Source organism: Belonocnema kinseyi, chromosome 6, assembly GCF_010883055.1.
Source record: "Belonocnema kinseyi isolate 2016_QV_RU_SX_M_011 chromosome 6, B_treatae_v1, whole genome shotgun sequence".
NCBI lineage: Eukaryota > Metazoa > Arthropoda > Insecta > Hymenoptera > Cynipidae > Belonocnema > Belonocnema kinseyi.
In genome coordinates, this window is record NC_046662.1 from 40148829 (window position 1) to 40163920 (window position 15092).

Below are 15092 nucleotides of genomic sequence, written 5' to 3' on the forward strand. Positions count from 1 at the left end.
AGAGCAGAATTTTCAACCACATAGTTGAATTCTCCAGCAAAAAAAAAAGAAATTTTCAGAATCCAAAATAATTAAAGTTTCAACAAAATAGTTGAATTTTCAATCTAAAAATAATAATTTTGAACCAAATGGTAAAATTTTCAACCAAAGAAGACTGTTTAAGAAAATAATTGGATTTTTAATAAACTAATTAAATTTTCGATCAGATAGGAAAATGAACCTCTTGTTTAAAATTCATATTTTGTTTCTAATGAGTCTACCGAAAATATTTTTGGATGAAGATTTTTTTTCTGAAAATTTGTCTTTTTGATTTAAAAGCTCATCCTTTTCAGAAGAATGATTGTATCTTTTCGAATAAAAATGCAACTGTTGCGTTAAAAATTCAACTATTTCCTAGAAAATATACTTTTGGTTTCAAAATCATATTTTTGTGTTGAAAAGTCAATTGAAATCTTTTTTGATAAAAATACAATCCTTTTTTTGAACATTATTCCTGTTGATTAAAAAAATCATCTGTTTTAGTAAAATTTTCATTTTTCTTTTACAAAAATACAATGTTTAATTGAAAATTGAGCAATCTTGTTAAAAAGTCATACTCTTTGGTTAATAATTCTACTATTTAGTAAAAAATTAACTTGTTGTTCTAATTCTAATTTTGGTGTTGGAAAGTGAACTCGAATCGTCCTTGGATGAAAATTTAACTATTTTTTTTTAAGTTTTTTTTTAATTTATCTGTTTTGGAAGCATCTTTTTTTAATAAAAAAGAAACTGTTGGGTTGAATATTTAACTTTTTGTAAAGTTTTGTCGTTTTAATTTTAAAATGTACCTTCTTTAACAGAAAATACATTTTTCTTAGATAAAAACGCAACTTTTTGTTTAAAAATTCAACAATTTCTTTGAAAAGTCTTAATTTTTGGATGAAAATTCTGGCTACTTTGTTGAAAATTCAACTGTTTCTTCGAAAATTTACTTTTTGTTTGAATTTAATATTCTTCTGTTGTAAAGAAAACTGAATTCTTTTATGGGTGAAAATGACGAAAATTCAACTATTTTTTGAAAAACTTTTGTTTTCACTTACAAATTCATCTGTTTTAAGAGAAATTCTATATTTTTGGATAAAAATGCACCTTTTTGATTGAAAATTAAACTATTTTGTTGAGAATTCCTACTTTTTGTTTAAAAATTCGACTGTTTTGTTGAAAATTTACTTTTTTTAAAAATATTTTTTAATTTAATTTAATCCTTTTTGGATAATATGCAACTATTTGGTAGAGAATTCAACAATTTTTTAAAAATTTCGTTCTTTTTCGTTAAAAATTTGTCTTTTTCGATTGAAAATTCAATTTTTTTCGTAGAAAATTATTTCTTGTACAAAAATTCATATTCTGATAGTAAAAAGTTATCTGAAATCTTTTTTAGCAGAAAATTTAACTACTTTTTTTTAATTTACTTTTTGTCTAAATTTAATATTTTACTATTGAAAAGAGAAATAAAATATTTTCTGAATGAAAATTAAACTAAAAAAAAAATTTGAATAAATAATTAATCTGTTTGAAGAGAAATGTCTTCTTTTTTGGATAAAAATGAAACTATTTTATTTAAAAGGCATACTTATTGGTTGAAATATCGACTGCTTTATTAAAAATTTGACTATTTCATAGAAAATTTACTTTTCGTTAAATATTTGTATTTTTCTAATAAAAATGAACTGAAATCTTTTCTGGATGAAAGTTCAAGTTGAAAAAAAATTGGTTCTTTTGTATTAAAAATTCTTCTGTTTTAGTACAAATTTCATTTATCTTAATTAAAAACTGCAACTAATTGGTAGCAAATTCTACTATTTTTTAGAAAATGCATCCTTTTCGGTTGTAAAAATTAATCTTTTTGGATTGAAAATTCAATTTTTTTCGTAGAAACTTATTTTTTATTCTACAATTGATATTTTCACGTTGAAAAGTCAACTGGAAACTTTTTGGAATAAAAATTCAACTATTTAAACTAAAATTGGTTTAAACGTAAAAATTAAGTTGTTTTAAATGAAATTTCATCTTTTTTTTGGATAATATACAACTATTTGGTGGAGAATTCAACAATTTTGTTAAAATTTCGTTATTTTTCGTTAAAAATTGCGTCTTTTTGGATTGAAACTTCAATTTTTTGGCAGAAACTTATTTCTGGTTTAAAAATTTATATTCTGATAGTAAAAAGTTAACTGAAATCTTTTTTAACCGAAAATTTAACTACTTTTAAAAAAAATTAATCTCTTTTTGTAGAAATTTTATTTTTTTTATAACAATGAAACTCTTTAGTTATAAATTCATCTTCTTTGATTGAGTGTTCAACTATTCTGTTTGAAAGATTTGGTTGAATCACTTTATTAAGAAATCTATATTTTTGAAGATTTATATTTTTAGTTGAAAATGTAACTTTTTGAATTGAAAATTCAACTACACGGTTAAGACTTAAATTACATTGTTTAGTGGAATTCTTTTTTTTTTAGTTTAAAACTAATTTTTTGACTAATAATGTAACTATTCCATTTGTTTAAGATCGATCTTTTTTAGTCGAAATTTCTTCTTTTTTGGTAAAAAAAAAAAATAATTTTTTTGCTTCGATGTTTCATTTTTGTTAGGTAAAAATGCATCAGTCTCGTGAAAAATTAATTTTTTGCTGAACATTTAAATTTTTTGTTTGAAAATTAAATTTCCGTAGAGAAAATTCGTTTTTTAGCTTGAAGATTCAACAATATTTACATAAAATTTATTTCTTGAGTGAAAAATCTGTATTTGTTAAAAATTCGTCTTTTTGGTTTTAAAATTCCTTTTTTTGTTGTTGAATGTTCATCGGTTTTGATTGAAATATAAAATATGATACTTTTTTGTTGGGAATTTATCTTTTTAGGTTGAAAATTCAAGTAGTTTATTTAAAAGCCATCTTTTATAGTATAAAAGACATTTTTTGTTTAAAATAAATTAATAAATTTGAAAATTCTTAATTTTTATCTAAAACATAGTTTTATTCCCTTTATAAAAGATTTTATGTTGAAAGTATAACAAGATTAAAATGCTGGTATTTGAATATTAACCCTTAAAGGGAACACCTCCGTAAAATTACATAAAGAGCACATTGGGTATTCAGTACCCAAGTAGTTTCATAACCGTTTTTGAAATTTAAAGTAGTTAAAAAAATTGCGTTTGGACAAAAAATTAAAAAATGACTTCTTTCACTCTAGAATTCATAACTTTTTGATATTTTTACTTAAAATTTTACGAAGATGTGGCGCCTCAAAAATAAAATTAGTCTTATAGTGTTTGTTCCAAAGAAGGTATTTATTATTAAAAATAAAAGCTTTAATTCAATGAAAAATGAAACACCGTATTTTGCGCGATTAAACGATTTTATTAATTTTGAACTGCGTATAAAAATTATAAAAATCAAAATTATATGAAAATCACATATAAAAATAGATTCTCATGTCATTTGTTAATCTGGCGCCATATGTTCAATTTTCTTGAATTTGGTACGTTTTGTCAAAGCTCAAATAAGTTTCTGGGTGTTGCATACCCAGTATGCCCGTTAAGGGTTAATGATCAAGAAAAATGAAAATTTAGTCTTACAGACCGGGAATTTTTTTTACCGCGATTCGAATGGCCATCATGAATGAGCAAAATTATGAATATTTACTTGAATGAAAAATAATTTTCTAGTGTTCGAGAAACATTATCTGGACCGGAGTTTCGATAGAACTGGACAATTGTCAGTGGTGATAACACCAGGTGTGGGCGTTTTCGAAGTGGATAGAGAATTAACAAACGTAACGAAGCAGAGGGTCATAGACAACGGAGTGGGAAGCGATTTAGTTTGTGTTGGAGAGCAACCGTTACATGCAGTGCCTTTATTAAAGGTAAACTAATTTAATTAATAATATAGACCTCATAATCTGGTATTTTTTATTCTTAAATCCCTATTGTAGGCCTCACAGACCAGTCTGTATATTCAGGCCTCGGAATCACTGTTGATACGATTTGACACTTTTTTTAACAATGACACTATTCTATTATTATTATTTTTTAAATGACACTAAATAATCTATTTATTTTTTTACCGGACATTTAACAAATATTAAAAAAAATAATCTGTCGAAATTTGATTTCAACCATTTTTTTGAAATAATCTGTTAAATTTTTATATTTTTCAGTTATGATATTTTTAATTTACACTGCGTAATTCGAAAAACTTTGACTTACAAATTTTCCATTTTGAATTTGAAAATTTAAAAATTTCCAGATTTTAACGTTAAAAATTAAACTTTCAATTGCAAAGTCTTGTTAGTTAAACAAATTTAAACACCTGATTGAAGCTTTAGAAATTATTTTGAATGTTGAAATAATTTCAAAATAATATATTTATAATTAAAGGATTTTATGAAAATAAAAATATTGTTTTAGTCTAACATTTTTTAATCAAGAAAAATAACAATTGCTTCATATTAAGAAATATTTTATTGTTCATGTAAAATCAGTAATTATAAACCAAATATGCAAAACTGAACAAAAAGCTAAACTTTGAAATTTACCATTTTAATTGTACTATTTGAAAAAATTGAATGTAAACGAATAATTGTTGAATTTACAAGAAAAAATTCGAGTAAGTTGAACAGATATTTTAAAAAATTGGAAAGATTCAAAATTAATTTCAATTTTGTACCGAAATTTTGATGCAAATAGCCCACGACCTAATTTAAAACAAAATATAGATTTTTGCAAATTTCGAACAAAAATTTTGTGAAAATTGTGTGAAGAAATTGAATTATTTTTAAAAAACGCTTAGAAGTTCTAAAAAGGTTCCAAAATATTTTAAAATATTAATTTTAATGCAATTAATAAAATTTAATATTTTAAAATCAAATTTTGAAGCTTTATAAGAATTTTAAAACTGTTTAAAATGAAAATAATGATTCTTTTAATTTAAGAAGTGTTCAGTTTATAACAGAAATGTTATAATTCAATTTTTAATATTTCTAGCTTAAAATTGCTTAAAATTGCTTAAAATGATTTGCAGCTCTGTTTTTATTCATTCAAATAATAAAATTTTCAGTTTTAGAGTTCGTATTTTTGAATTTTATTGACCGTGAAAAATGTTTGCCAACCGAGAAAAAACTAGGAAATGAACAGAAATTTGTTTATGTTAATAAAACGGCCACCTCGTATTTTCTCACTATTTTTTGATACTGGAAATATATCTACTTTTTCTTGAAATTTTTTTTTAACTTCGCACATTTTGAACCAAATAGATTAATGTTGAAAATAGAAGATTAATTTTCTTCCAAAGAAGGTGAATTCTTAACAAAATATATTAATTTTTCACCAAAAAAGATTCATTTTTAACAAACAAAAAAATAATTTTTTACGAGAAAAGACGAACTTTCAACGAAAGGCAATAATTTTTACCCAAATAGTTAAATTTCCTATTAAAAAACCTAATTTTCTACCAAAAAGATGAATTTTCAACAAATTACATTTTATTATGGATGTGATATTAGTCTAAATTTTATTTGATTAATTCTCAGTTTATTTGTTTAGTTTAATTTTTTTTAACAAATAGTAAATAAATAGTAATTTATAAGAAATAGTAATAAAAAAAAGAATTTTCTACAAAAAAATGTAATTTTGTACCAATCAGTTCAATTTTCAAGCCAAAAAGGCGAACTTCCTACAAAACAATTGAATTTTTGACCCGAGAATATTAATATTCAACAAATAAGTTAATTTAAAACAATATTGTCGAATTTTTCATTAAAAAATTTAATTTGCAACTAAGAAAAACGAATTTCCTACAAACAAAATTTTCAACAAATTAAATCAGTTTTTAACCGATAGTTGAATTTCCAACCAGAAAACATTATTTTTAAATAAAAAGTATCAAATATCAGTCGAAAATGAAATAGTTACATTTTCAGTTAAAAAAAAAATTAATTCCAAAGAAAAAAGAACGAACTTTTTATGAAACTGTTTAGTTTTGTATCAAATAGTTCAATTTTCTCCCAAATTGCTAAATTACAAAGCCATAAAGAAAAAGTTTCTACCAAACAGCTGGATTTTTAACCCGAGATTATTAATTTTTACCAAAAAAGTTAATTTTCAAGCAATCATTTGAATTTTCAACAAAATAGTTAAATTTTCAGTTAAAAAGTTTAATTTTTAACATAAAAAAGCAAATTTTCAACGAAAGAAGTTAACTTTCATAAAGTAGTTTAATTTTTAACAAAAACAGATGAATTTTTGAACAAAAAATACTTTAACTTGTAAAGAATGAGTTGAATTTTTAACGAAAAATTTAATATTTGACGTTTCAACAAAAAAATAATTTAATTAAACATAGAAAACAGTTCCATTTAACAAAAAAAATGATGTTAGTCCAAATTTTATTTGATTAATTCTCAGTTTATTTATTTTTTGTTTACAAATTTTTGCAAAGAAAATAGTAAATAAGTAGTAATTTATAACAAATAAAGAATTTGTTTTTACCAAAAAAGATTAATTTTGAACAAATTATATCAATTTTTAACCGAAACATATCAATTGTTAATTAAAAATATCAAATGTAAATCGAAAATTGAATATTTTTATTTAAAAAAAATTAATTATCTTATAAAAAAAGAACGAATTTTTTATGAAACAGTTTAGTTTTGTACCAAGTAGTTCAATTTTCTACCAAATTGCCAAGTTTGAAAGCCAAAAAGACAAGTTTTCTATAAAACAGTTGAATTTTTAACTCGAGAATATGAGTTTTCAACAAAAAATTCATTTTCAAGCAAACAACTGAATTTTTAACAAAATAGTTAAATTTTCAGTCAAAATGTTTAATTTTTAACATAAAAAATTGAATTTTCAACTAAAGAAATTAACTTTCATATAGTAGTTTAATTTTTAACCAAAACAGATGAATTTTTAACAAAAAATTGCAGTTTAAACAAAAAAATGATCAATTTTCTACCAAGAATTTGTTTCTACCAAAAAAGACGAATTTTGAACAAATGAAATCAATTTTTAACCAGATAGTTGAATTTCCAACCAGAAAATATCAATTTTAAATTAAAAATATCAAATATCAATCGAATATTTTAATTTAAAAAAATTAATTCTCCTATGAAAAAAGAACGAATTTTTTATGAAACAGTTTAGTTTTGTACCAAATAGTTCAATTTTTTAACAAGTTGCCAAGTTTTAAAGCCAAAAAGTCAAGTTTTCTATAAAACAGTTGAATTTTTAATTCGAGAATATGAGTTTTCAACACAAAAATTAATTTTCAACAAAATATAGTAGTTCAATTTTCAGTTAAAAAGTTTAATGTTTAACATAAAAAAGCGAATTTTCAACTAAAAAATTAACTTTTAAGAAAGTAATTTAATTTTTAACTAATGAGTTGAATTTTCAACGAAAAAATTTAATATTTGACGTTTCAACAAAAAAAAATTATTTAAAGTAGAAAACAGTTGGATTTAACAACAACAAAAATATTTTTAACAAAATACTTGAATCCTCAACTAAAACAGATCAGTTTTCAGTCAAAGAGTTTTAGTTTTAACAAAAAAAAATGTTTTTCTCTCAAAAAAGGTTCAACTTCTATAATTCTTAACCAAGTAATAAAATTTTTAAACAAAGAAAAGATGAATAACCCAAAATTGAATAGACTTTTGAACCGAAAATAATGAACTTTCAAACAAAATAGTTAGATATTCTTATTAGGTTTTATTAACTCAGTTCAGATTTAAGTCAATAAACGAGAAAAATGGCAGAATGGGAAAAAAAAACTGTGAAGCCTGCGATAAATAAATAGGAATTTTGATAATAATTAAGACTAAAGAAAAACATTAAAAATAAACTTTAGTTTTAATGAGCGATTTAGAATATTTGCCATTTTTATTACTTTTATTTTGTTTTAATTAAAAAAATTTCCAAGATATTGTATCCACCTTTCTACCTGAGAAAATATTTTTGCTCTTCCTCTCGAAGATTGTGGAAAAACAAGCCAGATTTTCTGAAAATTTAGAAAAATAATAGTAATGTAATTACATATATAATATTGGAATAATATATATAATTGGAATTTAAATTTGTTTCCGGCTGGGAAAATTTATTATTATTGAAAGACAATAAAGTGAAATATCAACCATACAAAAATAAAATAACGCGTAGTCGTAAAATGTTTTAAAATAGGGTAAAATAATTTGTATTGTCAATTTTTCGCGGTTAAAGGTAAAATATTTCGAGATTAGACATATTTTTCATAAATAAGGTAATATTTAAAAAATGGGCCAGTCCTGAAATTGAAAATTATTCGTAAAATGGGTATGTGTTCAATGAACAAAACGGCATTTCAAAAATAGGTTGATTTCTGCAATGTAGTAAAATGTAATTCAATATTTTAAATATTGCCTCGATCCAGAAAATATCATGTTTTACAAATTTGTTTAAAATATATAAAAAGCACTACTTTTTGGATCGTACAATATTTTTCATATGAGCTAAAACTACTTCATTTAAAAATATTTGTCAATTTAACTTGAAGACATAAATAAAATATATACAAGAAAAAAATGAAATCAACATAGTGACTCTTGATAATAGTTCCCATCTTCATTTTTTGGGCTCTTCAGCGTTTAGCCCCTTCTTTTATCGGGAACTGCATCCCGAATTTGATTTCTGCTCAAGTTTTATTCATCGCTTAAACAATGACGATTTTCAACTCGAGCACTTTTCGCGATTTTAACAATGATGATTGGCAAAATACCGATTTCACCGGAAATTTAGGACCAATATCTTTCTAAAAATTCGAAGATTATAAATTAAAATACTATCTACTGAAAAATATAATCATTCACACGAGAGAAAATTACCTACCTCCCTAGCTATATTTAAAAATTCAAAAAAGCATTCACACGTACCGACTCAAAATCAAATTCTCTCCACGGTACTCAAAATGGAACTTTTGAATTTTAAACTTTAAAAACTGAATGCTCAATAATCTACACATATAAAATGGAAGTTACTAAAATTTTTCAACTGAAAAATTTAAATGAAATGCAGTGAAACTGCCAAATAAAATTTTTTAAACTTTATAAATGGTAGAGTTGAAAGATACAAATTCAGTTCCAAAAATATAAATCCACATTATCATTTTCAATGCTCTAAATTAAGGAAACAATTAATGAATTTAAGAATTTTCAAAATTATATCATTTCAAGCAAGAAACATTAAAAATTGAACGATTACATTTTTTCAATAAACTAAACACTTCTTAAATTAACAGTTATATTATTTTAATTTTAAATACTTTTAAAATCTTTAAAATACCTCAAAATTTTATTTCAAAATCTTGAAACCCTTACGTGTTGTTTTACATTTTTTCAAGTTAAAATTTTTTTTTAATCTCTAAACATCTTTTAAATCTTTGCAAATTGCTCCTAAAATTTTGTCCTAATTTTTTTTTAATCCTACCAAATAAAAAAAATTTTTCTTAAAATGTTCTCTTAAAATTAATTTTTCAAAATAAAAAATGATTTTTAAGTTTCCTAGGAAACGGTTTTATTCTTCTGTAACCTTTCAACATTCTTAATAAGCTCCTGAGTTTTTTGTTTGAAATATTTTAGATTATTCGAAATCATTTAAAAACTTCGAAATCATTTCAAAACTTCAAAATAATTTCAAATTAATTTCGAATTTTTTCAAAACTTCTAAATATCTCTTCAACTTACTCATATTTTTTCCTAGGAATAATTGGTGTTCAATTTTTATTTATAAATCAAAATTCAACAATTTGACTTCTAACCTAATTTTTGTTTTAAACAAAAGTTTTTTTGTTTAGTTCTGAATATTTAATTTATAATTAGTGATTTTAAATGAATAACCAGATGTTTCTAAATATTAAGTCATTGTTATTTCTCTTAATTAAACAATCTCAAATTCAATTGTGTAAAAATGGAATATTTTAGACTGAAATAATATTTAAAATTTAATAAAGAATGCATTATTTTGCAGTTAAAAAAAAAATGAAAATAGTTTATAAACTTTGAGTCGGGCGTTTACATTTTTGTTCAACTAATGAAAATTTCCAATTGAAACAGTTTAATTTTTAACGTTGAAGTTTGGAAATTCTAAAATTGTGAACTGATTCCGAATCATCTTGTAAAATCAATTATTATTTACTTTTAAAATCTTAAAGTACAATTCAATTTTAAAAATCATGAATTAATTTATACTCACAGTTGATCAACTAAAAATGTTTTTTATCAAAATTTTCAATTTTAAAAGCTTCTAATTTTTAATTGTCGAGGTCTTATAAACTGCATTTTAAAATTCTTTAAATTAAAATGTAACGCTTAAAAATAACAAATTTTGAAAGTGAAAGATTTTCGGATTAGGTACACATTCTAAACTGAATGATATCATAATTGAAAAAGATTAAAAAAAAACTAATTATGTTTAAAAAATGCTTGATATCAAAGTTGGATAGATTTTTTTTTCTACAAAATTGTAAAAATCCATTGCAAAAAATAAATTCACTGTCATTTCCTGGTTTTGTCAGAGAATTTATCTATACCTGGAAAAACCTGGAAATGTCAGGGAATTTATTAAGAGAGCGCGCTGAATTGGTTTAAATTGCAATGTAAAATTAAATAGAAATTACTATTTATTCATAGAAATAGCTTTCGATTACTGGAGTTAACTGTTTTTTTTTTAATTCTTCATTTTTGTTGGAAATAAATTTTTCTTAATGAAAATGTGACTATTCTATTTATGGTTGAACAATTGATCTTTTTAAGGTGAAAATTCAAGCATTTGGTTTAAAATTCGTCCTTTTTGGTTGAAAACTAATCTTCTTAGTTCAAAATTTATCTTTTTGCTTAGAATCAATTAATAAATAAAAACATTTTGATTCAATTGTTTTTCTCCTTTGCTAAAGAATCTTTCTTAGTTGAAAATTCGTCATTTTTGGTTCAAAGTTGAACTATTTTTTTTTTTTAATTTTATCTTTTTGAAGATTTATCATTTTAATTGAAAAATCACCTCTTTAATTCAAAATGAAAATATTTGGTTAAAAGGTCATTTTTTGTTGTTGAAAATGATGGTTTTTTACTAAAAATTTAACTATTCTAGTTGGAACTTGAATTATTTTGTTGGAAAATGTTTTTTTTTTATTTGGTTGACAATTTTCTTAACTAAAAATTTTAATGTTTCAGTTTATTATTTCATCTTTTTACTTTAAAATTAATCTTTTTGTTTGAACATTAATTTTCAACTAAAAATTAAACTACTCAATTCTTGGTTGAGAAATCATCTTTTTTTAGTTGAAAATTTACGTATGTTATTGAAAATTCGTCCTTTTTGTTAATAAAAAATTAATCTTCTTGGTTGGAAAATGCAACTGTTCCAATAATAGATTTACCATTTGAGTTGAAAATTCATTATTTTGGTTATAGATGGTATTATTTTGTCGAAAATTTGTTGTTTCAAATTTAATTATTCTATTTTTGATTGAAAATTGATATTTTTTAGATGAAAATTCAACAATCTGGTTGACAAATTTAATTTTTTGGAAAATTGATTCACCTTGGTTAAAAATTTAAGTATAGTATTCTAGTTGAAGATTCAGCATTTTACTTTTAAAATATAATCATTTTGGTTTAAAATTTCACTACTTGGTTCAAAGTTGAACTTTTTTGTTCGAAATAAATTTTTTTGTTTGAAAATAAATTTTTTCAACTAAAATTTAATTAATCCAGTTGATTATACGATTATTGTAGTCGAAAATTCATATTTTTGATTGAAAATTAATTTTTTTAACTACAAAATTTAATTATGTAATTTTTGGTTTAAAACTGAACTTTTCTCGTTAAAAATTCATGGATTTTTTTGAAACTTCGTCCTAAGGTGCATCATAGACTTTCAATAAGAAATACAATTTTGAGTTTGGGACAGAGAATTTCCGGTAAGAAATATAATTTTTACTTTTGGGATAGGGAATTTTAGTAATGAATTATAATTTTGAGTTTGAGACAGGAACTTGCAGTAATGAAATATAAAAAGAAATATTGTTTCCACTTAAATTTTTCAATTTATTATCAACTAAACTGATGTATATGTAATTAACTGGAATTCTGAATTTTCAAAGACAAGGATTAAATTAAAAACATAAATATTAATTATCAACCAAGAAAATACGATGCTTCAACAAAATGCATGAATTTTCAACGAAAGAATTAAATTTTCAACTAAAAAAAGACCAATTTGCAACCAAATATGTGAATTTTGAACTAAAAAAGGATAAATTTTCAACTGAACTGATGAATTTCCCACTAAAATGATAAATATTTAACTGGAATAGTTGAATTTTCAACCAAAAAGATGAATTTTTAATCAAGAAAATTAATTGCTACAAAAAAAGTAGAACAGTTAAATTTTCAGATAAAAAATTAGTATTCAACCAAAGAGATGAATTTTCGACTAAAATTATAGAATATTCGACTAAAATAGTTACATGTTCAGTTATAAAAATGCAAATAATTTTTAAACAAAAAAAAAACTGATTTGCAAAAAATAGTTATCTTTTCAGAAAAACTGATGAATTTTTAAGTAAAATGATGATAACTCAAATATTTGAATTTCAAACAAAATAAAAATAAATTTTCATCTAAAATGACAAATTTTTAACGATAATAATTGAAATTTTAACCAAGCCGATTAATTTCTACCAAAACGACATATTTTTCAACTAAAAAAATATAATTTTTCGAAAAAAAATTGACTAGTTATTTAATCTTTTTTTTAATAAATTTTTCTCTATTTTGACGATTGGGGCAGGGAAATCTAGTAAAGCATTATAATTTTTAATTCAGGATAGGCAATTTCCTTAAAGAATTAGAAATCTGAGATGGAATGGGGAATTTTCATAAAGACATAGAATGGGAAATTTTGAAAAATAATTTTAACTCTGATTTATAAAAAGGGAATTTATCAAAAACGATCCCTATTCCAATTGAAAATTTGTCAGATTTAAACAATTTCTTGATCCAAATCAAAATTTGGATTTCAAAATTCTTTTTTTGTGCAAATAAAAATGTGCAAAAATTTGAAATTTCCCTTTTCCAAATTAAAAAGAAAGGAATTATTATATTTCTAAATCATATTAGAAAATATTCTAAATAAATATAATTCTAACTTGGAACAGGGAATTTCCGCAAAGAATTATAATTTTTACTTTGGGTCAGAGAATTTCCGTAAAGAATTATTATTTATCTCAGAACAGAATATTTTTTGCACGTGGAACAGAAATTTTGAAAAATAATCACAATTCTGCAGGGGAATTAAAAAAATCTCTTTTAAAAATCAGCATTATAATTCTTTTACCAAATTTTGTGTTCCAAATCATGATTTTAGTTCTGTTGACCAAAAATTATCCGACTTCCAAAATCAGAATTATATTTCTTTTCTACCATTCTCTGTCTTAAATCAAAACAATGTGAAACATTTTCAAATGTTTAGAAATCTCTGCAAATTTGTGAAAATCGTTTAAAATCATTCAAACCTTTTAAACTATTTTTAAGCTAGCAGGTAAAAATGAACAATAAACCGGTAAAAAACCGGGAATTAAAAAATATCCATCAGGTAGAAATCTTGTTAAAAAAAAGATAAAAAATGTAGAAGGAAAAAATCGTGTATCACGAATAATGAAAAAGCCTAAACCTAAGCTATGAAATATAAATGGTAAAAATGAGTCGCTAATTAATGAAGTAAATATTAATCAAATAAAACAATAATTTACCTGCTTGGCTCTTCCTTATGCACGAGAATCTTGGGCGTGTTGATAATCTAAAAATGACGAACAAAAAGTCACTTTTTTAGGAAAAAGTCACTAGTCACTTTTTTTAAAGGAAAGTGCCACTTTCTTCACTTTTCAGCGAGCGGATTAGATTAGAAATAATTTTGAATTGAAAAGGTTAAAATTCCAAATATATTATATAGGTAAAATTTTGAAAAAAAGGACAATACTTCGAATTAAATGAAAAGGAATTGAACTTGTATCATTTACGAATAAAAGCGTTTAAAATTGGATAATTTTCAATTGAAAAATTTTTTAATAGAAGCTTTCAAAATTGAATCGTTTAAAAGTGAAAACTTTAGAATTGTAATCAATTTAAATACGAAGCGATTCAAAATTTTGCAATTTGAAAACTAAATTGAAGATTTCAAAGTAAAAACTTCTGAAATTCTAGACATCTAAATTTGTATTAAACAGGGTGACCGTTTTAGTCGACGAAATAAATTCCCGGTCATTTCCCCGTTTTTTCCCAGTTCGCGAACATTTTTCACGGTCAATTAAATTTAAAAAATGGAAAACTAAAGATAAAAAATGTTTCACTTGAGTTTATAAAAACTGAGCTGCAAATGAAAGCACTCAAAGTGGAACTGTTAAATTTTGAACTTTTAAAATTAAAATGTTTTTAATTAATAAATGTTGTATTCAAATGATCAATAATTTACGCGTATAAAATTAAAGGTATTAACATTTTTCAATATAAAAAATATAAAATCGCGTTATTATTTTCAATGCTCTAAATTAAAAAATCAATCAATGAACTATAAAATTTTCAAAATTATATAATTTTATGGAATTTTAAGCTAGAAACATTAAATATTGAAAAATTGAGAAAAAAAATTAACTGAACACTTCTTAAATTAGAAATTCAATAATTTTCTTTTTAAGTAGTTTAAAAATTTTTGGAAAGCTTCAAAATTTTATTTCAAAATCTTGAGAAATCTAGAAGTTGTTTTAAATTTGTTTTAAACTTAAAATTATTTTGGAAATTTTTTCAGAACTTCTAAATATCTGTCGAAATAAATTGAATTATTTCTACAATTTTCAGAAAATCCTGCAAATTTGAGAAAATTTTTTTACAATTTGAATGTATAAATAACAATTGAACATTTATTAATTGTACGCGCAATTTGAGCAATTTTTAGATATGTGAAAGTTTTGAAAAGATTCGAACTTAATGTAAAACTTGAAATGATAGCCTAATATAAAACAA

General features: G+C 22.9%; 1 protein-coding gene across 1 annotated transcript in view; it reads left to right on the forward strand.

Moving 5' to 3' along the window:
• Positions 1-15092, forward strand: part of LOC117175345 (GATOR complex protein Iml1) — a 147632-nt gene that overhangs the window by 20604 nt on the left and 111936 nt on the right. The window contains exon 5 of the mRNA XM_033365052.1: positions 3709-3905. Within this exon, the coding sequence (XP_033220943.1) occupies positions 3709-3905 (197 nt within the window). The remainder of the gene's footprint in view (positions 1-3708; positions 3906-15092) is intronic.